The 25,598-nt window shown below is 33.6% G+C and overlaps 5 protein-coding genes across 11 annotated transcripts; 2 read left to right on the top strand and 3 right to left on the bottom strand.

Moving 5' to 3' along the window:
• Positions 1-394: 394 nt before the first annotated feature.
• LOC104745761 (GDSL esterase/lipase At3g14820-like) lies at positions 395-2,253 on the bottom strand. Its single transcript, XM_010467091.2, has 6 exons — positions 2,085-2,253; positions 1,805-1,987; positions 1,526-1,656; positions 1,209-1,433; positions 862-1,114; positions 395-756 (listed from the first exon to the last, which is right to left on the bottom strand). The coding sequence occupies exons 1-6, from the start codon at positions 2,146-2,148 to the stop codon at positions 560-562; spliced, it is 1,053 nt and encodes a 350-aa protein (XP_010465393.2). The 5' UTR covers positions 2,149-2,253; the 3' UTR covers positions 395-559.
• Positions 2,254-5,846: 3,593 nt separating this feature from the next.
• LOC104745760 (mechanosensitive ion channel protein 5) lies at positions 5,847-9,750 on the top strand. Its single transcript, XM_010467090.3, has 5 exons — positions 5,847-8,186; positions 8,297-8,420; positions 8,517-8,810; positions 8,903-9,105; positions 9,187-9,750. Exons 1-5 carry the CDS (start codon positions 6,454-6,456, stop codon positions 9,488-9,490), a joined length of 2,658 nt encoding a protein of 885 aa, XP_010465392.2. The 5' UTR covers positions 5,847-6,453; the 3' UTR covers positions 9,491-9,750.
• Positions 9,751-9,965: 215 nt separating this feature from the next.
• LOC104745758 (zinc finger BED domain-containing protein RICESLEEPER 1) lies at positions 9,966-13,100 on the top strand. Of its 7 annotated transcripts, none has more exons than XM_087488829.1 (4): positions 9,966-10,264; positions 10,623-12,630; positions 12,733-12,796; positions 12,880-13,100. In XM_087488829.1, the coding sequence occupies exons 2-3, from the start codon at positions 10,662-10,664 to the stop codon at positions 12,771-12,773; spliced, it is 2,010 nt and encodes a 669-aa protein (XP_087344955.1). In that variant the 5' UTR covers positions 9,966-10,264; positions 10,623-10,661; the 3' UTR covers positions 12,774-12,796; positions 12,880-13,100. The 7 variants fall into 7 exon arrangements, with proteins under 7 accessions (XP_087344955.1, XP_087344957.1, XP_087344952.1 ...); XM_087488831.1 differs by having other exon boundaries at positions 10,148-10,264; positions 12,883-13,100; XM_087488826.1 differs by having other exon boundaries at positions 10,148-10,264; positions 12,708-12,796.
• A 91-nt stretch (positions 13,101-13,191) lies between these two features.
• On the bottom strand, positions 13,192-16,591 carry LOC104765294 (trifunctional UDP-glucose 4,6-dehydratase/UDP-4-keto-6-deoxy-D-glucose 3,5-epimerase/UDP-4-keto-L-rhamnose-reductase RHM3). Its single transcript, XM_087488833.1, has 3 exons — positions 15,954-16,591; positions 13,932-15,509; positions 13,192-13,839 (listed from the first exon to the last, which is right to left on the bottom strand). The coding sequence occupies exons 2-3, from the start codon at positions 15,480-15,482 to the stop codon at positions 13,396-13,398; spliced, it is 1,995 nt and encodes a 664-aa protein (XP_087344959.1). The 5' UTR covers positions 15,483-15,509; positions 15,954-16,591; the 3' UTR covers positions 13,192-13,395.
• A 3,824-nt stretch (positions 16,592-20,415) lies between these two features.
• Positions 20,416-23,433, bottom strand: LOC104748197 (putative F-box/LRR-repeat protein At4g15060). Its single transcript, XM_087487015.1, is given in 4 exon segments — positions 20,416-20,706; positions 20,791-20,931; positions 21,024-21,950; positions 23,416-23,433. Coding segments are annotated over 4 exon segments (1,377 nt in total).
• Between the last annotated feature and the right edge of the window lie 2,165 nt (positions 23,434-25,598).

Genomic DNA, 25,598 nt, shown 5'->3' with positions numbered 1-25,598 from the left:
TAAGACAATGTTCTTTTCTAGTATAAGGTTTTAAAATAAAAAATTTAATTAACAATTAAAATCCAGAAATGTATTATCAATTTTATAACATATTTAATTATTAGAAATAAATTACATTTCACAAACAATAAAAAAATTATTCATTTATTTATCACATTTTTGTCATTGCATTTTTTAAACTTATGATTAGTTTAAATTAAATCGATTAGTCTAAAAAGTATTTTTTTATCTATTTAATGGTATAGTGATGTAGATGATAATATGAACATAAAATATGTGAATTTGATTTTTAGAAACACAAAAACACATCAAAAATTTCTACAACACCTTAAAATTCTTTTCCAAATTCAAATATTTCACGGGTAAAACATAGTTTACCGAAAATAAACGCAAATTTGAATAAACAAAAAAAAAACTTTACTTACATATTTTGTTTTATACAAAATAAATCTTAAATCTCAAATAATAATTTTGCTCATAATATTTTATTTAAATCGATTTATCCCACACATAGTGTGGGTTGGTACCTACTTAACTTATATCACTGGACTAAACATATTCAATTATTAAGGTACTTATGGTATTTATCTATCAATTTATCAGTGATAATCTGATATGCCTTCTCACTCGGATGATAAGCGTCAAAGAACACATAAGTCGATGGATCCGAACATGTAAAAGGAGTAAATTTATTGCACAACTCCACCAACTCAATTAATCCTGTACCACAACATCCTTTATCTGCTACTTCAAATCCTACAAAAATTCAAAATCGTATATTGTATATATATGTCAATCATATAACATTTATGTACGTTAATGGAATAAAATAAAAGATATCAGTTCATATGTCATAGTTACCGTATTTTGTAGGATTTTTTATGATGTCGAGAAGAGTTTCGTAAACGTCGATGTATACTACTCTGCCGGGCAGCTCTTTCGTTAGAGCATCCAAACTAGAAGATAGCTTTGAATTGAAATGAAGTGCCATTTTATTCAAATCTTCAAAACATAATCTTGTAAACCCCCCAAATAGTGTTCTTTGTGCGGGTACACATCCAACCGGTACTCCACTAAACACTCCGATGTTTTTAGCTCCAAGTCCAGATAATTCCTAACACGTTATATGAATTGAGATATCATTTTGTCTACTTTTGCGCGATTAAAATGATGTGGGTTTATATTATACAGAATAAAAAGAAACTTACTTTGATGAAATCTGATGCCAATTGAGCAAGATATTCAGCATATGAGTTACGACTATATTCGACTGATCGAACCAAATAAGTCTCAGCGAGATCATTACTACTAGAGACCACTAGAAACAAACCTTTCTCCAATATAAACTTAACTTTTTCTTCTCCAAAGTGTTGCTTAATTTTTGATAAATATTCTTGAAAGTACTTCAGTTGGTCTGACATTGATACGACAGACTGAAAAAAAAAATATAAAAACCAAAAGAAAATTAGGAATAGTTATAAAAATATCAATTAAAAATATAACAAATATTTAAAAATATTCGTACCAATACTGTAGATGTTAATGGATCATAACCGGAACCTCCAGAAGCAAAAATTACACCTTTTAGAAGATCATCTGGCTTTAGATTCGAGCCTAAATATGGTGGTAGTGTCTTTGCTATCCCTAATTTTTCCGCTGCAATGTTTTTTTAACAATACATATACATTAGATAAAAATAAGGATACAAGTACAACTAGACTAAAGCAAGTTTACCACACACAAAAAAAAAAGACGAGAAGCAATTAGAAAACCAAAATGATATAGAGTTTGTAATGAGTTATACCAATGATGTCGGATGGAACTCTCCCGTCTGAAAATCTACCGGTAGGAATAGCACCAGGGAAATCTCGACCATAAGGAGGAAAATTGGCCTTAAGAAGAGTGGGGATGTCATTATTATTTCCTGTATCCATGATTGAGTCTCCAAATACTATCAGTGCTGGTACTGTTATGTTCCTCGTAGGAGCTTAATTATAAAAACCAAAAAAAAAAACAGATTAGAACGTGATTACTAAAAGAACAAAATTTATAATTCAAATCTTAAACAAGTTTGATGTATGTACCACTGCCTGTGGTCGCTTGTACGATAAAAGATAGCAGTAGAAAACATATAAATCGTGGATCCATGCTACGAAAATATTATTTAAACGAATGAGAAAACTAATTTCACAATAAAAAAATTTAATATATTTTTGTGCAGATGATGTTTGAGAACGGAGACATTCTTACATATATATATATATATATATATATATATACAGTCTGAATATAAGTTGATACACATAATCTAAAAACAAAGAAGAAAATTGTTTAAAAAGGAAACAGCAAATCTTGGCAACCGTTTTAATAGAAAAATATAAAATCACATATATAGAATCTTATATAGAAGAAAGTGATCTTACATACATGCAAAATACTGTATGAAATAATAACGTTTGGTAGTAAATATACGTTGTATTAATTTCAAAAAATATATATACGTCGTATATACACATATATATATATATAGCTGTTTTCTTACTGTACATAGGCAACCAAAAAGGAGTAAAAAAAATAAGAGAGAGAGAGAGAGAGAGGAAATCTAAATGGGAAAAAGGTACATGCATTTAGCGCTGTCACAATCTCTCTTGGAGTGCTAGTACGTAGATAGGTAGCTATTCATATATGTATCAGCCATGGAAGAATACGCTCTTGGATGCGGAAGGTTCTTCTGCGGAAACTACACCTCAACCTATATCATGCAAGTGTCACAAGTGGATATCGATATCTAATAGTCAAAATCTATTAATTCCCATTTAATATGTTTGATTATTAGTGGTAAGCCAGTATATTTACATTTTTATGGCATATTGTTTTTGTTATCCAGTTTTCACTGTGCTTGTTTAGAGACATGATATTCTGTGTGCCAAACAACTTTTAAAAAAGAGAGATCTGTTGTCTGTAACAAAATCATACAGTATGCCTAACTCATTAATCATAGATGATTTCAATGTATACCTAATTCCTAATAACTGAGAGTTTCAGCTAGTCATGAACTCATGATCATACTTTAAAGGTAACGGATACAAATTCACATATAGGATCCAGAGTATCTTCTATATATGATACTGGAAAGTAAATTAATACGTATATTGTAATTGTAACGTTTATAACGTATGTATGTATACATGCTTCACATAATTAGATCCGAGAGAAATGCACATTGTTGAATAAGTATGATATCAAAACGGTTGAACGTCTTTAATAGTTAATATACACTGACCGTTACAATATGTGATACGCATATATTATCACTTACAAATAATAGTTGATTTTTTGAAATATGTGTGGGTGACGCGGTCGACCGGCGGTTCCGTGGTCACACGATCACAAAATCAGATGATGGCCCATAGATAAAAACATTATATGCATGATGACTAGACCGGCTGATACCTTAGAAATCCAACAAAATGTGGTCCATGGTTCTTGATCGTATCGTATGGATCACAAACAATAAAAATTCAAATCATCCATTTTCTTTTTATTTTTTCCACTCCAACAAAATCAAAATATGCCTTTCCTTGTCATAATTTTAATTCACCAAATATGCCTTTACTTTTATTTTATCTTGAAAACTTCCAACGGTTCCATACTTTATGTATTGTATTTGATGAACAACCTATATATGTGTTATTTTGAACTACTTACTATTTCGGGAATACACTCTTTATAAAATACTTGACATTCATGGAATTAATTAAAATCCAGCAATTATCAGATACTTGACCAACTTATTTAAATTTGATGGATTGTGTCTTTAAAATATCATGATTTGGTTAAGAACAAATAGATCCGTACACGGTTTTACACTCTGATTGTATTCTTCTTAATTACCATCATTCAATTCAATGATTTTTGTTTGCTACCATTTAATGATGTTTAAGGTAGATTTTTGTACACAAATTAATCAGTAATCGAATTGAACGAATGTGAACTAAACCGAAAAAAGTCTGATATGAAAATGATACCAGATTTAACATCGATTAGATTGATTTTATATAGAAAACAAAAGATTCATGTCATTAACAATAGAGTTCATAATAAAACCAAAACTGATATGTATTATTAGAAGAAAAAGGAAAAAGAAATAATGAGAACAGAAAGCCAAAACAGAATTGAAGATGTCCAAAAAAAATAGAATTGTATATTATAAGATAAGTATCCAAGTAGAGTAAGTGATAATTACAAGAGATATACTCAGCATTAACACGGAGTGACCACTCTTGTCGAGAGAGAAGAAGAGAAACCACCATGTCGATATTGACCTCTAGCTTCGTTGCGTATCTGGCTTGTGTGCCGTTTTCATCCCTCACGAGTCGTTTTCCCTGTCGTTTTCTTGGCAACCTTTGTATTTATTCGCCAGGTCGACTAACAACGTCCAACCACGTGTACCTTTCTTATCACTCCCAACTGGCTTTTTGTTAAATTATTTCCGCCGCTTATATGCAGCCACGTAAGTCAGTCAGTGAATTTATTTTATTTTTCAGGCATGATTGTTTTGGGCCATTTTTTTCATGTGTTCTTTCTAAAAAAATTACTTCTTCGCTCCCGGCCGCCTACATTGTACTAGTCGGTAAAAAAGCTTATTTGCAGCTACATACATAACCAAACCTTTTAGCTTCATGACAACAAAAAACCAAAACTTTAGAAAAAAGTTGGTAAGAGATAAACTTAAATATAAAAACAAAGCAATGGTGGTTTTTTAAAAAAAAACCGCGATGGTAAAATTTGTGTGTGATCTTTATCAGAAAAAAAAAATGGTGTGATTTCTACAAATAGCATAATTAGCAAAGGTTTTTTTTTTCTCGAATAAATCAGTGAAGACAAAAAAATATATGTAAACGGTAGGGAAACACCATGCAACTTAGAAATGCTAATCCATTCTTATTTATGTTAACAGTTAATCACAGTTGATAACTGAAAATGCTTTCTGCATTGCTGACACACCAATATAGAAATCGACTGTCTATTAAAAACCAAAAAAACAAAAGCACAAGAAAGCAAGAGACAGTGCACCACCCGTAAGTCTTAACCATGAAGCAATATCTATTTTAGATATTTTTTTACAAATAAAACCGTAAAATTTAGCTATCGAACACATATGCTAAAAATAAAGCTAGAGACAACACGAGTTTAGTTTCTTAGATGCGTTATTGAGCTTCCAAACGCCAGACTCTTGTGTACATTTTGACTTATTAGGACCAAGCCATCGAGAGGATGACACGAGTCTTAGTACTAGGATTATAAATACGATTTAGTGGTGCTGATTTTATTGTGATCGGAAAAAAAAATCATATATCAATGATGATTTGTAATGATACCAACCAAATAAAAATGACTCAATCAGTCAGCATTATTATATTTCAGTGCTATCTGACATGAATTCGAATATGATATATAGTATAGGTCAAATTGGTAAAACTTACTAAATAAAGTAGGTCTAATGGAATGAACGAAATTTATATTGTAATTAGAAGAACATTTCTCACCATTACCAAAAAAAAAAGAACATTTCTCAAGTGGGTGTTTTTTATTTTCTTACTTCTATTGGACACAACACAAAAGATTAGAACACATAAAAACTAGTCTACTTTTTAAAAGAGATCTAGTACCTCTCTTCTCCAAAAAAAGAAATATTTTGATTTAGGACTAAGTGACTAACATAGAAATGTGGAATACTTGTATGATTTTTTTCTTTTTTTTTACATAGTACTTAGTGGTTATACTTATTTTCATCCCCATCTATATATATTCCTGGTTTTACCCGAAAAATTATACAACCCAAAATATGGAGGAGTTGCATAGTCGAAAACCTTTGTTATCATTATTTGAAAAAATTCCATTTATCATGGCATTCCTTTTCATCCGTACACTATTGTTACTTTCTAAAGGGACATAGTAGAAAGAAAAAAAAAAAAAAAAGGAAAAAAAAAAACAATTATCCTATTATTGTTTTGTTGCTTTTAGCAATTAGCACAAAGTTCAACTCACCAAATCACATCACATCATATAAATACCACTTGGATCATCAACATAGTTTGCATTACCAAAAACCTTTCCTCAAGAAAAAAAACACTTAAAAATTTTTACACGTCCTGTTGGTTGATATATGAGAACAAAACTTTGTTCCCCTTTCTCATTATCAACCAAATACCACCTGCTATTTTTTTTTTTTTTTTGTAACATTTAATATTTGATTTCTTATTTATTTGAACTCATCTACTACTTTACTTGGTTACATCTCACCCTCATCTTCTTCTTCAATCGTACACTGTCACTCGTCTCTTCTGAAATTTTCCCAACAAAAAAACAAAACAAAATCTTTCCATTTTTTCAAGAAATCATATTAGGTAAGAAAATCTAGGCTTTTGGCTCCGTGAGATCTAACGAAACATGTCGGCCGTCGATTCAACTGATCGGCGGGACTTCATCGTGAACATCAACGGCCAAGAGAGTGGAGCCGTCGGTGCTACAGGGTCAAGCAGCAATGCTGAGGGAGGTAATATTTGGAAAGAATCAAGTTATGACTTCTGGGATGGTGAAAAGGGTAAGAATGAAAAGAAAGGAGACGACGACGACGAAGACGGCGGCAGTTTCCATTTCAGGCAGCCGAAGGAGCGGCAGAGGAGGCATTCGGCTGAGTTGTCTGACCCGCCGTCGAGGCTGATTGGTCAGTTTCTCCACAAGCAGAGAGCTTCAGGAGACGAGATCTCTCTTGATGTTGAGCTTAACATGGCTGAGCTACAGAGCAACACGCCACCACGTGCTGCGACTGCAAGCAACACCCCGCGACGCAGTGGCTTATCGACTATTTCTGAATCTTCCTCTCCGTTCACGACCAAAGTTAAAGCCGACGCTGTAAGACGGAGGCAGAACAGAATATCTCTTGGTGGAAGTAGCGACGAAGAAGGACGAAACAGAGACGAAGCAGAGCTTATGAAGTGTAGTTCGACCAAACCGATGCTGAGGAGGAACAAGACGAAATCAAGATTGCAGGATCCTCCGACACCGACACATCCGGCGATTGACAAAACAGAGATGAAGTCCGGTCGGAGATCCGGGATTTTCAAATCTGGATTTCTTGGGAAAAGCCCTAAAGCGGGTACTCCAGGAAGAGGTGGGGTCTTGGATGAAGAGGAAGAGGAAGATCCGTTTCTGGACGAGGATCTACCGGAGGAATACAAAAGAGACAAACTTAGCTTCTGGGTTTTTATTGAATGGATAAGCCTTATTCTGATAGTAACCAGTTTGGTCTGTAGCTTGACCGTAGATAACTTGAAACGCAAGACATGGTGGAAGCTAGATTTGTGGAAATGGGAAGTGACCGTTTTGGTGTTGATATGTGGGAGATTAGTCTCGAGTTGGATAGTGAGGATCATTGTCTTCTTGGTCGAGAAGAACTTCCTCTGGAGGAAAAGGGTTTTGTACTTCGTCTACGGTGTGAGAAAATCTGTTCAAAACTGCTTGTGGTTAGGGCTAGTGTTGCTCGCGTGGCATTTCTTGTTCGATAAGAAAGTCGAAAGAGAGACTCGGATCACGCCGCTTCAGTACGTGACGAGAGTGTTGGTGTGTTTGCTCGTAGCTGTGATCATTTGGTTGGTTAAAACAATTCTGGTTAAGGTTCTTGCTTCATCGTTCCACATGAGCACTTACTTTGATCGGATCCAGGAGTCGTTGTTCACTCAATACGTTATTGAGACTCTCTCGGGTCCTCCTTTGATGGAGATTCAGAGAATGGAGGAAGAAGAGCAAAAGGTAACAGAGGATGTCAAAAGCTTAGAGAAACTAGCTGGAGCTAAGTTGCCTCCAGCTCTAAAGGAGACTGTTAAAAGTTTTATGAAAGTCGGGAGAGCACAAGCTGGGTTGACTCGGATTGGTTCCAAGAAAGGAGCAGATAGAGACGGGATTAGGATTGATCATTTGCAAAGAATGAACACAAAGAATGTATCTGCTTGGAACATGAAGAGATTGATGAACATAATACGAAAAGGAGCTCTTTCTACTTTGGATCAAAAGATTCAGGACACAAGTCAGGAGGATGAAGACGCTACGCAGATACGAAGCGAGTACGAAGCTAAATGTGCAGCTAGGAAGATATTCCACAATGTCACCGAGCCAGGTTCCAGGTATAATTAATTATATATAGCTTTAATATATCATCATCATAAATATCAAAGTTCTTGATTAGGTTGATTTCAGCTTAACTAATTAAGAGGATCTTGTATATGGTTTTTAGGTACATATATTTGGAAGACTTCTTGCGTTTTTTATGTGAAGAGGAGTCTGAAAGAGCCATAGATCTCTTTGAAGGAGCTTCAGAGAGCCATAAGATCAGCAAGTCTTGCCTCAAGAATTGGGTGGTAAGTCTCTCAAATTCGATATATCTCAAGAATCTTTTTCATGGAAAGCAGAGTTACGTACGTTATCTAATTCATCTCGTGTTAATTTCTTCACAGGTTAAGGCGTTTAGAGAACGGAGAGCTTTGGCTTTGACCTTAAACGATACAAAAACAGCAGTGAACAGGCTTCACCGTATAATCAACGTGTTGATTGGCATTATAGTCATAGTCATCTGGCTTCTCATACTAGGAATCGCCACAACTAGATTCTTGCTAGTCTTAAGCTCTCAGCTTCTTCTAGTAGCCTTTGTATTCGGAAACTCATGCAAAACCATTTTCGAAGCCATCATTTTCCTTTTCGTTATGCACCCATTTGATGTCGGTGACCGATGCGAAATCGACGGTGTTCAGGTTTGTTCCCTCCTATATATACAATAAAATTGTTTTTCTTATAATGACAATATTGTGACTTTGTTCTAATCTATCAATTGTTTATGTAACAGTTGGTTGTGGAGGAGATGAACATATTGACGACTGTTTTCTTGCGATATGATAATCAAAAGATCATATACCCGAATAGTGTTCTTGGCACAAAACCGATAGCTAACTATTACCGAAGTCCTGATATGGGAGACGCGGTCGAATTCTTTATCCATATAGCAACTCCTCCTGAAAAGATAGCTGCTATTAAACAAAGAATACTCAGGTTCGTTAAACCCTAAACCGTAAATCCTAGGTTTAACATTATGATTCTTAACATTATTTCTTATGTTTTAATTTCATGCAGCTATGTAGACAACAAAAAGGATTATTGGTATCCTGCACCTATGATTGTGTACCTAAGCATTGACGACTTGAATAGTGTGAAGATCGCGGTGTGGTTGACACATAGAATGAATCATCAAGACATGGGAGAGAGGTATATAAGAAGAGGTCAATTACTAGAGGAAGTTGCAAAAGCTTGTAGAGAGCTCGATATCGAGTATCGTTTATATCCTCTTAACATTAATGTTCGAAGTCTCCCTCCTACGGCTGGTCCAGTGACTTCAGACCGTATTCCTCCTTCATGGATGCAACAACGCAATCCTTGAATTGAAATGATTCTAGTGAAAGAGAAATATGATACTTCCAACAGCGTTATACGAAAGAAGATTATGAATTCTTTTGTGTATATATTTATGTATGAGTGGTTTTGTTTGAAGTTAGTAGTTTTGTGATGCTTTAAGTAGTTTATTGTTGTAGCTAAGTTTATGGCCTTGAGACAATTTTTTATGTTGTTCTACTAAATCGAGGAAATGAAGGCACAATTGTAAAACCCTTATAAAATGGTTCAATTCAAGTTTTGCATAAACTAACATTTAAATTTGTGATAACACTTGTTTCAAAATAAAGTAGACACTTAAAAAAAAAATTAGTATAAGTATATTACAAAAAAAATTCATATATTAAGGAAAAAAATTATCAATTATTTATCATATTTAATTATTTTTAAATCATAACATTACCTATCTAGACGTGTTTAATTTTGAATTATAATTAATAAATTGTATTAATTGAGATCGGATCGGATCGGATCGGGAACCAGATCTATCCAAACCGTGCCGAGGGCCGCGTTACTTGTGAATCGAAACCGGGATTGTTAATTCGGATCCAGAACCGGATCCGTTTATCCTGCTTGGGTATAGGTATAACCCACCCGGAACCCCTAAATCCGGGTCTTTAAATAACCCAAATCATCCATCGGATCTGATAATACTTCGATCCAGCTTCTTCCCACCCGTAACCCTTAAAAGAGCTCCTCGGATCCTCCGATTCTAGTCTCCACAGATTCTGACGGCCTTTTATTATAATTTTGTTAAACAAAGGTGCCTCAAATTTCAAACCTTTATTGCTTTTGCTCTGTTCGTCTCTAACTCTGTTCGCTAATTTCTTCGTATCAAAAAAACTCTGCCTTGCTCGCAAATTTCAAAAGGGTTCTGTTTGTTTGTTTTCAGTGTATGACTTATTTCATCAGAAAGTTTTTACCTTTGTTTGATTTCATTCAACTCAATTTGTGTGGTTGTGTTATTGTTGAATAATGTGGTTTTATGATTTTGATCTCTGTTGTCTTTGGTTTTGATCAAATTGTATAATGCTGATGTTGTTAGTTAAGATGATGATCTTTGTAACACTTAGTGTCATTGTAAAAGTCTAAAAGTTTTGTTTTTTTTAATCAATGAATAGGGGATTTTGGTGGAGAAGCTATACGAGCTTTTGTATGAGATGGATGAATCAAATGAGATCATCTTGCAGAAATCGAAGAGGTTGACATCTGTTGTTTGGAATTACTTTGAGAGGGTGAGAAAGGCTGATGTGTGCTATGCTGTTTGCATTCAGTGTAATAAGAAACTCAGTGGTTCGAGCAACAGCGGTACTACTCATCTTAGGAACCATCTTATGCGGTGTCTCAAACGAACCAATCATGACATGTCTCAGTTGCTGACACCTAAAAGAAAGAAGAAAGAGAATCCAGTTACTCTTGCTACTCCTATCAGTTTCGATGAGGGTCAACAGAAAGACGAGTATCTCAGACCTAAGTTCGATCAGGAGCAACACCGTAGGGATGAGGTGGTTCTTAGCCGAGGAAGTGGAGGAAGGTTTAGTCAAGAAAGGAGTCAGGTTGATCTTGCACGTATGATTATTATGCACGGTTATCCGTTAGCCATGGTTGATCATGTTGGTTTCAAAGTGTTTGCTAGGAACCTTCAGCCCTTGTTTGAAGTTGTGCCAAATAGCACAGTTGAGGATTCATGTATGGAGATTTACATGAGGGAGAAGCAGAGAGTGCAGCATACTTTGAATAATTTATATGGCAAGATCAATCTTTCCGTGGAGATGTGGTCTTCACGGGACGGTGCTAACTACGTGTGTTTGGCCTCTCATTATATCGATGAGGAGTGGAGGCTACACAGGAATGTTCTAAACTTTATCACCTTGGATCCTTCTCATACTGAGGATATGCTCTCGGAAGTGATCATCAGATGTTTGATTGAATGGAGGCTTGAGAGCAAGCTCTTCGCTGTAACGTTTGACAGTTTTTCTGTTAATGAAGAGATTGTCCTGCGAATTAAAGACCACATGTCTCAGAGCAGCCAGATCTTAATCAACGGGCAGTTACTTGAGTTGAAATCTGCCGCTCATCTTCTGAGTTCTCTTGTCCAAGATTGCTTGGAGGCTATGAGAGATGTGATCCAGAAGATTCGAGCAAGTGTGAGATATGTCAAGAGCTCACAATCAACACAAGTAAGGTTCAATGAAATCGCTCAACTCGCTGGAATCAACTCCCACAAGCTCTTGGTTCTTGATTCTCTTGGTAACTCGAACTCTACTTACGTGATGCTTGAAACTGTGCTGGAGTACAAGGGTGCGTTTTGCCATCTGCGTGATCACGATCACGCGTTTGATTCATCTCTAACCGATGAGGAGTGGGAATGGACAAGATACGTTACCAGTTATCTTAAACTTGTGTTCGATATTGCCTCTGACTTTTCAAGAAACAAGTTCCCGACAGCAAATGTATACTTTGTTGAGATGTGTGATTTCCACATCCAGTTGATCGAGTGGTGCAAGAACCAGGACAATTTCTTGAGTTCTCTTGCAGCAAATATGAAGACTAAATTCGATGAGTATTGGAACAAATGCAGCCTTGTTTTAGCCATCGCTGCGATATTGGATCCTCGATTCAAGATGAAGTTGGTAGAGTATTACTACTCTAAGATCTATGGCAGCACCGCTCTGGATCGCATCAAGGAAGTGTCGAATGGTGTCAAGGAGCTTCTTGATGCATATTCAATGTGCTCATCTATTGTCGGTGAAGACTCTTCATTCTCTGGCTCTGGCTTAGGTAGAGCCATGGACACTAGAGACAGATTGAAAGGATTCGACAAGTTTCTCCGTGAAACTTCTCAGAACCTGAACACAACATCAGATTTGGACAAATACTTGTCTGAACCAATGTTCCCCCGTACTGGCGAGTTCAACATTCTGAATTACTGGAAGGTTCATACACCAAGATACCCTGTCCTCTCTCTTCTGGCACGTGACATTTTGGGGACGCCAATGTCAATCCTTGCGCCTGATTCAACGTTTAACTCTGGGACACCAATGATCGCTGATAGCCAGAGTTCCTTGAACCCTGATATTAGACAGGCTTTGTTCTGTGCACATGATTGGTTGTCTACAGAAACAGAAGGTACAATCCCAAACTCTCTATTCAAGTCTCCTTTATAAAGAACTCAAACAGTCAATCTTCAACTCCTACTGACTTAGCTTTTAAATCTTATAACGAGCCAAGAAACTCTACCATTGTCTAGACAATACGCTCTACCAGCTTAGTGAAGAGAAGAACAAAATTCAAGGTACTGAGCTCTTTCTGTTCCTTTCTTCCATTGTCTTCTTCATCATTTTTACATCTTCATCATTTTTATGGAATGTCTCTCAGTAGTTGGCTAAGGTGCTAAGGTGATTAAGCGAAAGCAAAATGCTGGTAGATGGTCGTGTGGCGAAGATGGGGACAGAAGGTACAGAGGGTTTAATTTAGTTTGCATTTGAGATTGCGATTTCTATTTATGCATTAGGAAGATTAACATATGAGAGATATTGTTCTTGTAACAAATAGCATCCTCAAGTTTAAATTATAGCAAAGGGAAATAAGTTATATCAGTCGATTTTGTTTCTTTCTGAAACTCTTTTTCTTATCTTGACATGGAAACAAACACGCATTCTAATTGGAGTAGGAAATGAGGAATAATGATAGTACGTAAAATAAACTCAAATAAATTGATCTGTGTAAAAATAGTAATGTAAACAAAAATGTGTTGTGATGTAGAATGTGTGAAGAGAGCTACAAGTCGTAGAATGCAAAAGAGTAAATGAATCATATGATAAATCAAATCAAAAACATTCTAATGAACACATAGAGAGGAAGTGTGTGTGTGCGTGTGTGTGTGTGTGTGTTTTACGTTCGCTTGTTGGGTTCGAAGACGTATTTGATCAACGAATCTTTGATGGAAAGCATCTCTGGAAACTCCTTGCTGAGCTTGGAACCATCCATCTCGTTGTTGCTCCGTGGTGCAACGATGACTTTAGCCTGTTCTTCCAAAGTGAAGTTGGACCATTTGAAATCCGGCTCAATGTAACTCTTGTACATCTCTAGAATCTCGTTGTGGCTCACCACTCCTGGATTGGTGAAGTTCCATATCCCCCTTAGGTTCCTCTTCGCCATTTCAATTGAGATTGGTAAAAGTTCGTCTAGTATGGTCATGCTGTTTGGGATGTTCACCACTTTGTTATAACGCGAGATCTTTGTGATGAAGTTCCTCGGGTTATTCAAGTCAGATGAGATTGGCATCCGCACTCTCAAGGTGCACACGTTGTCAAATTCTCTTAGAAGCTCTTCGACCTTGCAAAAAATAGAAACAAGAGGATTTTTATGGACAGAGTTTTAAGACATTGAGGATCAGATGTTTGTTTGGTTATGAGATGCTATCTTACCATTGCTTTTGTTTTTGAGTAGAAAGAACCGGTGAAGTTGGGTTTGTCTTCTTCTTTAAAACCAATCCCTGAACCTTCTGGATGCGCAGCATCGTACTCGAATATACAACCAGTGGCAAAGTTCATCATCAGTAGATCATTCTCTCTGCAAACATCTGCTAGAGTCAAAGTTCCAGCAACATTAACCCGGATGGTCTCGGTTTTGTGAGATTCACACCAGTCAACATTGGGTCTACCAGTTAAACCCGCAGCGTTGAAGACATGACTAGGTTTGATGCTGCGAATATCCGCCACTAGAGAAGCTCTGTCTTCTAGTCTCCCTTTTCCATACTCGTATGGAATACCTTGCTTCTCACATAGTTTTCCCAGAAGGCCACCGAGCCACCCAGTCTTCCCATAGATAAGGAACTTTAAAGATGGTTTGTCTGCAGAACCACCAGCCCTGGTCGGAGTAACCACCGTGAATGTCTGATTACCATCTGTTTTCTTGTGCTCGTCAGAGCCATCAGAGTGTCGGTCACCTGGCATCATGAGCATCCGTGGATGAGGAAGCAGAGCTCCAGAAACGTCGCCCCACCACTCAGGGTTCTCAGTGTACCATTCCATTGTCTTCCTGAGTCCTTCTTCCCAAGTGGTTCGTTCACACCATCCCAATTTCTTCAGCTTCTGGTCATCGAGGAAGTACCTCTGGTCATTGAAAGGCCGGTTCTCCACAAACTGAATGGTAGAGTCAGGGTCTATTCCAAAGAGTTTGCTAATGTCATTGGCAACGTCAATCACTCTCCTTTCTCTCGTAGTCCCGATATTGTAGACATGGTTAACTTCCCCTTTGTGAAGAACAACCTCAAACGCCTCAGCAACATCTTCGCAGTAGAGGTAACTCCTAACATTAGAACCATCTCCGTGGATTGGGAGAGCCTTCCCATTCATAGCCAACAAGATGAACTTAGGAATCAACTTTTCAGGAAACTGGTTAGGACCATAAACATTGTTCCCACGAGTTGTTATAACTGGTAACCCGTAAGATCTACCATACGCCATCACAAGCATCTCAGCTCCAGCCTTAGTAGCAGAGTACGGGTTAGTAGGAAGCAACTGAGAAGCCTCGTGATTTCCAACAGAAGCATCCTCATCAGTCTCTCCATAGACCTCATCAGTACTGACATGAATAAACCTCCTGATCTGACCAGTGACTTTACAAGCTTCCAATAAAACATGAGTACCATAGATATTGTTCTTGGTAAACTCAAAGCTATTACCAAAAGAGTTGTCAACATGAGTTTGAGCAGCGAAATGCATAATGGTGTCGATCTCTTCAGTGATGAGAAGGTAGTTGACGAGATCAGCACTGGCGATGTCACCTTTCACAAACTTGAAATTGGGAGAGGATTTAGAAGGGTTGAGGTTTTTGAGGTTAGAACAGTAATCAAGCTTGTCAAGGACAACGATTTTGTAGTCAGGGTAGCTACGAACAAGTCTGTTGGCAACATGGGAAGCAATGAAACCAGCAGCACCAGTGATGAGGATGTTCTTTGGCTTATAAGTAGCCATGTTGAATTGTGGAAATAACAATCAAATCTGTTACATCAAAAAAAAAAACCATGAAAATTGCATTCAGGAAAGCTCCAAATGTAATTTAATCAAACAGATAGACTACAAAACTAAGCAGAACCATTTCAGATCTATTCATTTTGGGGAAATCTCTCACTGTGATTCAGCTTCGATAGAAAAATTTTATGAAGCAACAACGATGCTATAAGCGAGAGATAATTCTAAAAAAATTGATCAGATCTAGATCCACAGCGAGTAAGACAAATGTAGCAATCAAAATACGCAAAAAAATTTCGCAAAGATTGAGGCAGCAGATAGATCCAACGAAAAGCGATGATGAGAAAGCATCAGACATTATAAAACGAACGAAGAAGAGAAAATTTTCAGAACATTGCATCAAACGCAGCCTTCACAAATTAAGCTTAGAGATCAGGAAACAAAATTGTGAAAGCAAAAAAAGAGTTAACGTACCGGGATCGATTGAGAGATCAGGATGAATCTAAAGCTTGACGAATCTGTTGAGAGAGGGAAAGCCGGAGAAGAGATAAATAAAATAAATAAATAAAGGAGTGAAGAAAGAAGAAAGAAGAAAGAGAGGGAAGGGAAGGGAAGGGGGAAGAACCAAAACGGACGAGCGTCTCTGAAATTAAAGAGTAAAATCTCTCTCTCTCTCTCTAATTAATTTTTGAGAGACAGTTACGGAGAACCAGGGGGAGACTACGAAATGACTAATTTACCCCATTATTACGCATTTGCAAATTAATTATTTTGTTTCCTTTTTTCGTCACCTGACATTAATTGTTTTATAGTAGTTTCCTATCATTTATACTAGATTAATTAACCGAAAATATAGGCAAACGTAGAAATTTCGATTTGTCCGCATGAGTTTCGGTTTCACAATTGTATGTAGGAACTAGGAAGACAACTTTCTTTGTTTGTAATTTATTAACTTTGAACGAACAAACATATACTCCCTCTGTATCAGAATACTTGATTTTTTAAGATTTTCACTAGGATTAAGAAAATAATTAATGTCATCCAAACAATACAAATGATTAACCCAAAACAATAAATGATATATATAACCGTGTGCTTTTTTTTTTATACTTAGAACAAATGGATTGATTTAATAGTTTATTTATAGTAAAAGCAAAATCATTAAATAGTTAGTTGATTTTGAAAATAAGAATGCATTAAATACTCTAGAAAATCAAGTATTCTGATACAAGAAAAAATCCTAAAACATCAAGTATTTTGATACAGAGGAAGTATATAAATAGTACTATCTATATGGTGCCTAAAGCAAACTAAGGATTGATGCCCAAAAAAAAAGTTTCGCATAATACAATGACATAAAAGCTAAAGCTTAATATGTTTACAAATATAAACAAATGTTGGATGTTCAAAATGATAATAAAAAAAAAGAATATAAATAAACAAACAAAACAGACAGAAAAAAAACAACCATGAGGTGGTGGGCTAGTGGTTCTAGCCTTGGTGGAAGAGTCGTTCTGTTGGTCTAGGCCAGGGATCGATTCTTCCCAAGCGCAAGAATTGCTCAGCTTTATCCCTTTGGCTACATGGGTATGGGTCCATTGCTTACGGCCCATTTGCATAACTAGGGGGACCCTATCCGTGGGATGCCCTTCCCCCAGAGAGATTAGTCTCGGACCTTCCACGGGTCTGGAGATTTACTCTCTGAGTTAACCAAGAAAAAAAAAACAGACAGAAAAAAACTATATAATAATTACTTTATCTGAAATTAGCACTTTCCATTTAATTATTAAGCCATTGTATAGTAATTCTTCTGATCTGTTAAGAATAAAAATGAATCATAGAGATTGGCAAACTTGAGAAAAAAGGAAATAGAAGAAGACAAAAGAGTATTAGTTTAAATAATTAAAGAACAAATTTAATTTTATGATTCCCTTTTATTTTTATTTGAATTTATATTTAAATTATCTTGAATTATTCTATTATGCATTTAGTTTAATAAAAATTGTGATTTTTTACTACATACTATGTAATACAAATTTTTAAAGCGGGCATATATTATTCAATAGATTGAATAACTAAATACGGGTACAATATCCCACATCGCCTAAATAATTGGGCAATAGTTCAAAGTCATACTATAAAAGAGACCAAAATGTTCATAATACAATTGAGTAGAAAGCTTGATTTATCAGACATTCAAACTTAAAAAGCTTTTATTTGGTTTATTCCAGTTCTTTGTTTTAAAGATTTTTAAAAAGTTAAATATTATAAATATTTAAAACTTTTAAAAAGTTAAATATTTATATTTTATAAAAAGTATAAATATTTCTATTTTTTAGAAAGTTAAACTTTATAAAATGTTAAAAATATTAATAATATTTATACGTTTATGAAGTTTCAAATATTATAAATATTTAAAAAAAGTTAGAAGACCTTTAAAATATTAATAATATATTTAAACTTTTATGAAACTTCAAATATGAGAAATACTCAACCATTTTAAGAATTCCAAGTATTATAAATATTTAAACTTTATATGAAGCGTCAATCTTATAAAATGTAAATGGTTACAACTTTAATAAATAACATATCAACTCAATCTAATATTTATAATATAAAACAATAACTATTAAAAATTAAGATTATATAGTGCGAGTTAAAATACCTGGGGACGGAGTTATATAGCAGGTTTGTCGATATTTATATAAATTTAAAATATCATTCATTGGTGTTAAACGGGTAAAACATCATTTCATTATTTTGTTAACACTATCGGTATCCAAAAATAGACATGTCTATTCAAATTGATTAATAAATATTATGTAAAAATAAATTATATTGCAGTATCATATTGTCTAAACTTTAAACCACAAAATTAATAATTATTATATAATTATAACATATTTAGTCAACAAATACAATTTATAATTTAAATGTTTCAATTATAAATAATTTGTCATGCGGTACACCGCGGGTCCTAATCTAGTTATTAAATAATTTAACTTTAAGTAATCTAACAAAATAATATTAGTAAAATTGTTTTTTTGTTTAAAGAAAAAATGGAAGAAAAAATCAATTTTTTGGAGAAAAGAAGGAAAAATGGTTTAAAAAATTCATTTATTGATTAACAGTTGAGAGGATTCGAATCTAAGAGGGGCAATGAGAACAACACTTGAATAGTTAAACCACTAGGCTATAAAGAATATTCTCACATTTGATGCCCCTAAAATCCTATATAAATTCTGCTGTCTGAAACCCTTGCTTGTTGAGCTTTAACTACGGGTCCGGCCTAAGTACATGCTACTGTGAACTATCTACTTAAAAGAATAAAATCCTACTAACAAAATGGGAAACAAAAATGAAAAAAGTATAAACAACATGTTAGGATACTAGTGTTGGATCAGAAAAATAGTTTTTTTGCTTACAAAAACTCTATATTATCTTATTATATAAAGTTTGATGTCAAAATTACTCATTAACGAGATTGTGACATGTGTCAATTGTATCGATAAGATGTCGACACGTGTCCAAATTACTGTCTAATATGATCGCGACATGTGTCAAGTTAACGATCTTATATTTTGACACATGTCTAAGTTAATCGCTAAAAAAAAGTTAAAAATATTTACCAACAAAAAAAAACAATCCAAAAGCAAAAATGAAAATATTTACTACCACCTATAATCAAATTTTATTGGATTGGTCATAAGCTCATTGCATTTATGTAGATATTTTTTCCTCAATTTTTCATGAAAAATATGTTTTGGCTAAACAATTTTAGTGGTTAAACATATTGTCACTACAAATTTTAGTGGTGAAAAGAAATTACCTCAAAGTGAAAGTAAAGAGACAGAAATTGGTTTAATTTGTTCACATATACATTTTATAGGTGGTGATTAAGAGCATATTTTAACAATAAAACACATTATTAGTGGTAAAACAAAGAGTACAATTGTATGTGGATGCTAATAAGATAACACTATAACGGGTTGATTGCATGTAAAATATTTTGTGAATAAATTGTTGAACGCTTTTGAAATTTAGGAATAATAATATTCATAATGGTTAATATTTGAAAAATATTTTGGTGGTCGATAATTTAGCTTAAGGTTATTGTAAGAATTGTAATAATAAGTTTAAAATAGAAAAAAATAAAAGGAAAGTTAAATATTTGATTGGTTTAGATTTTACAATTAAACAAGGTTATATATCGGTTTGGATTTATAAATAAGAATTAGGGTTTAGATTATACAATTAAAACGAAATTACATGTCGGTTTGGGTTTACAAATGAGGTGGTCAGGGTTTAGATTTTACAATTAAAACAAAATTTTATGTTGGTTTGGGTTTACAAATGAGATGTTAGAATTTAGATTTTACAATTAGAACGAAAATATATGTCGGTTTGGATTTACAAATGAGATGGCTAAGGTTTAGATTTTACAATTAGAACGAAATTATATGTCGGTTTGAGTTTACAAATGAGATGGTTAGCGTTTAGATTTTACATTATATATCAGTTTAGGTTTATAAAAAAATAATTTAAATTTTTAATTTTATAATAATGTATACATATTTTATTTTCTTATTTTATAAGGGGGTGAATGAAGATGTATTGTTCATTTCATTTACAAAAAAGTATTTCTATAATTTTAAATCTTTTAGTTTTATTAAATTATTTTAAAATCCGCACTTAGTGCGGGTCCTAATCTAGTATATTATATGTTTGGAACACGATGAAACAATAGAGAATGATACTAATAGTTTAGGCACTGTTGAAAAATAATGATTGTTCTTCAAGAGTTACATAATTGATCACATAATTATTAGTCATAACAATAGCTTTGTCGAAGCCAACATCTTAAAATTGGCAAGCAACTTCCAAACAATAAACACTAGCGGCATTGAGGTGATCATCTAGAGCAGACCGGTACGGTTCATATAAATGAAAACATAGTATGAGTTGTCGAATGTCGCAAAGAAAGTAACAGCTCCTGGATCACCATCTCACGTTCATCTTCAGTCTCTAGAGCAGACCGGAACCTGATTGTCACAGCCTTTAAGCAACGAGCATTTCTCAAGATATATTTTGCCAAATCTATCACTTTTCGAGATCCTTGTATCCCTGTCCACTTGAAAGTTTCAAGACTCGATAACAAGCATTCAGGAACACAATTCAGTTCATTATCCCAGCGAAGCAGTGGATCTAAATTACTCTCTTTATGGTCCTGAGATCAAACATGAGAGCATGGCTTAAACATAATTTACGGTAAATTAAACAAAAACGAACGAACTCTATGAAAGAAACTTACATCATTAATATAGACCTCTAACTCTTTTAAATTAGGAGAATCTTTAAGTAACCGAACAAGTAGTTTCGACCAATTTGGATCGCATGGACATAGCTTCAGATGTTTTAGCTGGTTAAATGCAAGACCTTCACGATACACCGCCTGCACATGATGAAAAATGATTCAACCTCAAGATAACCAGCTGGTTGAGTTTTCTAAAATGAGATTGGTAGATAAATGGAAACAGATTATACCTCTTCAGCATTGACTCGTATGCATAATGAGACCCGCTTGACGAATGTGATTGATCTAACAAACTTTTCGACATCAGGGTTTTTCGAATCAATGTACGCCTCCTCCAAGTTAGGCATATCTTTGAATTCGAAGGAGTAGCTATCGTCCTCAGTTACATATCTTTCTTTATAATCCGTAACTTCGAAATACTTCAAAGAAGGAGTGTCTATCACAAGCTCATCGAACTTATCACCTCTTCTTATCTTTAGGGTTAGTCTCTGCAAAGATGGGACAATTACCCTCAATGTTCTAAGACAGTGATATTTATGTTGTTCCAACATTAGATCCTCAAGAACAGGGCAACTGGAAAGAAGTCGGTAAAAAGACTTGTCATCTGAGTAAATCACACGTCGAAGGAGCAAAGTTTTTAAGTTTGAGAGACAAGCCATGCGAGGTACATGCACGACTATGTCGTCTATGAGTTTCAAGATCACAAGCGATTTGCAGGTATACAAACTACTCGGTATCATAGTCAACGTGTGATTCGTACAATCAATAAGTTTGAGGCTTAACTCACGGACACAGCGAGAAACTGCTATTACAACCCACGTACTAAAAGTTTCAGCTTTAACTATTTGATTTGGTCCATAGCTAAAGTTGAGACGAAAGCATTCTAAGACCGGAGCTTTATGTAATGGCAGATTGAATTAAATAAAATTCACCAGATTTTCACGTTCAGGATCAAGCCCTACACTTAGGGGACCATCATATGAGTAATAGATTGAATCGTACTCAAGCTTAGGCAACCACATCCAAAGAAACTCCCATCGCTTGGATAATATACTTGTGCTTACAGCAACTTTTGTTGGGAGAAACAATAGTACCTTCAATAGCAATTCATCAGGCAATTGACTTATATTATCCACGTCTTCAAAATCTCCGAAACTCTTTTTCGGGTTTAACGAAGATTAGATTCGGACCCGCACGTATGTGCGGGGTTGATTTCAAAAACAAAGTTTACTAACATATTTCTAAACAATTTTTTAGAAATGTTATTAATATTCAAGATCTAAACTCTACATTTGGTTTAGAGAAAAAGAATGATCAGATTTGTTTTTGTTATCAATAAAGACAATACATATAAAAAAGTAGTAATAAAAAACGGTATGTTTATTTTGGGACAGAAAATGCGTCTCGTCCCGTATATGTTAAGATTTTTCATCGCATAACTAAGGTTTTAATAATAATTTAACTATTTGAGATCTTATATTCTATCGCATAACTAAGGTTTTAATAATAATTTAAATATTTGAGATCTTATATTCTAGTCCAACAAATAAGAAAATATGTAAGAGATTTGGAACTGCATATATGTACGACATTTTATTGGTAGATATATTTATTTGATATGACATTTAGAACATAAACTTATAATGGATTTCTTTCATAATATTGTTATCACCATAAATTTTGGATCGACATGATAGCGAACCCGGATCGATTGTGATATGGATTAGTGATCAGCTAGAAATTCATGAACTGGATGACTTTAAAATAGTTTTCAAGCAGATTAACCCCGTGTGCCCTGCAATATACTCCCTCCGTTTCAAAATATAGGATGTTTTAAGCAAAGCACGCATATTAAGAAGACTTTACTTTTAATAAGTTCAACCAATCAGAAACAATACTGCATAATATAAACTACTAAACTAATCTAAAAGTTGCATTGAAATTTGAAAACATCCTATATTATGAAACAACAAACTTCTCTAAAACATCCTATATTTTGAAACGGAGGGAGTATTAAATTATATTGACCCACAAAAAACCCGTCCCATGTAATCCACATAAGTAAATGTTATGTCTAAATCTATCATGCTTGAATCCATGTTACCCAAAATTCTCATCCTCATATTTTATCCAGAATAGTTTAGATAATATATTTTCTCCGAATTACATGTTTCTTTCCATATAGATATTAAATTAGATGGTCGTTTTAGAAATATCAAATAATATACTACCAAAATAAAATAAGTTTCCATATATACATTACCAATATTAATAATCTGATTAGTTATGAACACTTTTAAAAACGACTTTCATAAATATTGGCTACTTATCAAAGTTGTTGATTTAATTTTAATTATTTTGTAATTTGTAAACAAAGATCCACAAGTTTATATGATCAGGATCCAATGGATAAAAAAAATTAGCTGGTCTTTACGACCAAAAAAACAAAAATTACCTTTATGTTTATGTAATATATTAAAAAATAATTTATCTTTTATATCACACATATATATATTTTACACTATTTGTTTTCATATATAATTCTAAATACAGTAAAATCAATCACAAGTAAAGTATACTACACGTCAAGAAGTGCCTTGATTTTTCTCCTCCCTGTTTTACCTTAGAAAATACAGACATTACAATCGTAAATCATTTTTAAAAGTCTTTTAATCATGCAATTTCAAAACTTTGATTAGACTATGGGCCAGTTCGTTTAATCATGCAAGTTCACATTTTCTTAATCTGTCTCTGGTTTAGTTTTACCGACACTAATTACCGAATTCGTTGCCTTTAAGTCGCTCACTTGTAATTTGAGGGTTGAAACGAACAGACCTTATAATATATTATTGAAACTTGAGGGTTGCCACTACAGTAATGTTATATTCTATTATAACATATATAAGTTATAATAAAAAAATAAAACCTGTAGAGTTGTGCAAAAGGTGCGGTGTAGCTTGTGTATTCTGATTTTTTTGTATTGAAAACATTGTAACAGTTTTTCCTATGATTTTGGCTTTACATGTCACTCTGTATAAACCAAAAAAAAAAAATGTGAGAAAACATAGGCTTAAGAAAATAATCCAATATTAAATTAAGAATCTTAATATGTAACTGATGATGCCATATTTATTCAAAAATGGCATATTCATTGTCCTGTTAACCGCTCAAAGTCAAACTCTCATTAATACATGTATATACATGGAAATAAAATTATCATAACCTTTCATCCTAATGTTGACGTGTACTTAAACTTATATACTTGCTTTTTGAAGTACAAAAAACAAAATAATAACTTTAGTTTACATGTAATTTTGAGACTATAATACATGAATTTTGCATTTCCTGGTTTCTTTTTGCTTCATACTCAAGATGCCACTGGGTTAATATCCGAGGCATGTGAGAAAAAACACCAAAAACACTATTTTGATTTTATAGAACCAAAGAAAACACCAAAAGAACACTACAAAAAAAACACCAAAAGAAATATTTTAATAGAACTATATCAATGAATCTGAGTGATCGGCTTGTCAATAGAAGCAGTATTTATACAAAAACAAATAAGCTGTCATTTAGGATTAAAAAAATCTTTCATCATTAAAAATATATTTTTCTTAATAGTTTTATGGTTCCTAAAATTACTCTGAATGGTTAGTAGGTTAGGAAAAACATTTGTTATATTGGTAGATATTTTAAGAAACAATCAATTAGTTTGTTATTAAAATGGTATAATGTTGACTGTTTTGATTTTTAATAGTCGATTAGTTATGGCAAGTACAAATTATTAGGGATATATTTGATTCTGATTTCTTTATTATCTACGTTTAATTGATTTTTCGGAGATTTTGGTATTAATTTCGAATTTTCCTAGATTTAAGTTGCTTAGATTATACTATGAACTTCCCTTCTAATTAGTTTTAATTAGTTGTTTAAATTCTACGCTAATTTTGTAGATTAATTTATTTAAATTTTATAGTAAGTTTCCGATTTTATAGTAGGTCTTAATTGTTTCCGAATTTTATGTGTTATTATCATTTAATATTTGTTCGGCTAGTATAATTATTATCAATCTGTTTGGCTCCAATTTAATTTCAATCAGTTTGGCTACATGATTTATACATATCCTTGTTCTGTTTTGAGTGGCATTTCATTGTAATAATCTCAAACTCTATGTCTACTTATTAAAAATGCTTCCCTTTTAATAGTATAGATTCTCCGATCGTTGACATAAACACCAATTTGTAGAATACTAAACTTTGGTTGAGGCGAGGAAAATAAAAATAGAGGAACAGAAGAAACCCTAAATAAAATACTTATGATCTTTTTATTAAGCCTAAATAAAGAAAAAAGTGGGCCGGTTCTTAAATATTAACAGTTGGGCTTATATTTTTTTTAAGAGATAACTAATAAAATTGGCAGATCAACTGTAAAAAATAGCTTTCTCTAATATATCGAAAAAGTGAAGGTACTACGATTTGGCAAGCAATAAGAACTGTTTACTATATGCTGATAGGTCAGTTCGGGTTTATTTCACTAGAGCACGGGTTAAATTTTTTAATTTATTTATATTGTAGTTTTTATACAAAATACAATTTATGTGATTGTTTTTAAAAATTGTTGTGAATAAAAAATTATGCAATAAAATCATATGCTAAATATGATAAATCCGTGCTATAGCATATATTGAAATTTCTTTTGTTTATTTTGTAATTTTTATTTAAAACACCATATATGTGATTGTTTTATTTGTTTTAAAAGTTATTTTTTTTAGATGAAATACTATGCCATTAAATCATATGTTGAAT

This window comes from Camelina sativa, chromosome 15 (genome assembly GCF_030686135.1).
Source record: "Camelina sativa cultivar CO46 ecotype springtype chromosome 15, ASM3068613v1".
Lineage (NCBI taxonomy): Eukaryota > Viridiplantae > Streptophyta > Magnoliopsida > Brassicales > Brassicaceae > Camelina > Camelina sativa.
The sequence above is the reverse complement of the archived record's forward strand: the minus strand, read 5'-3'. Positions and strand labels throughout refer to the sequence as shown.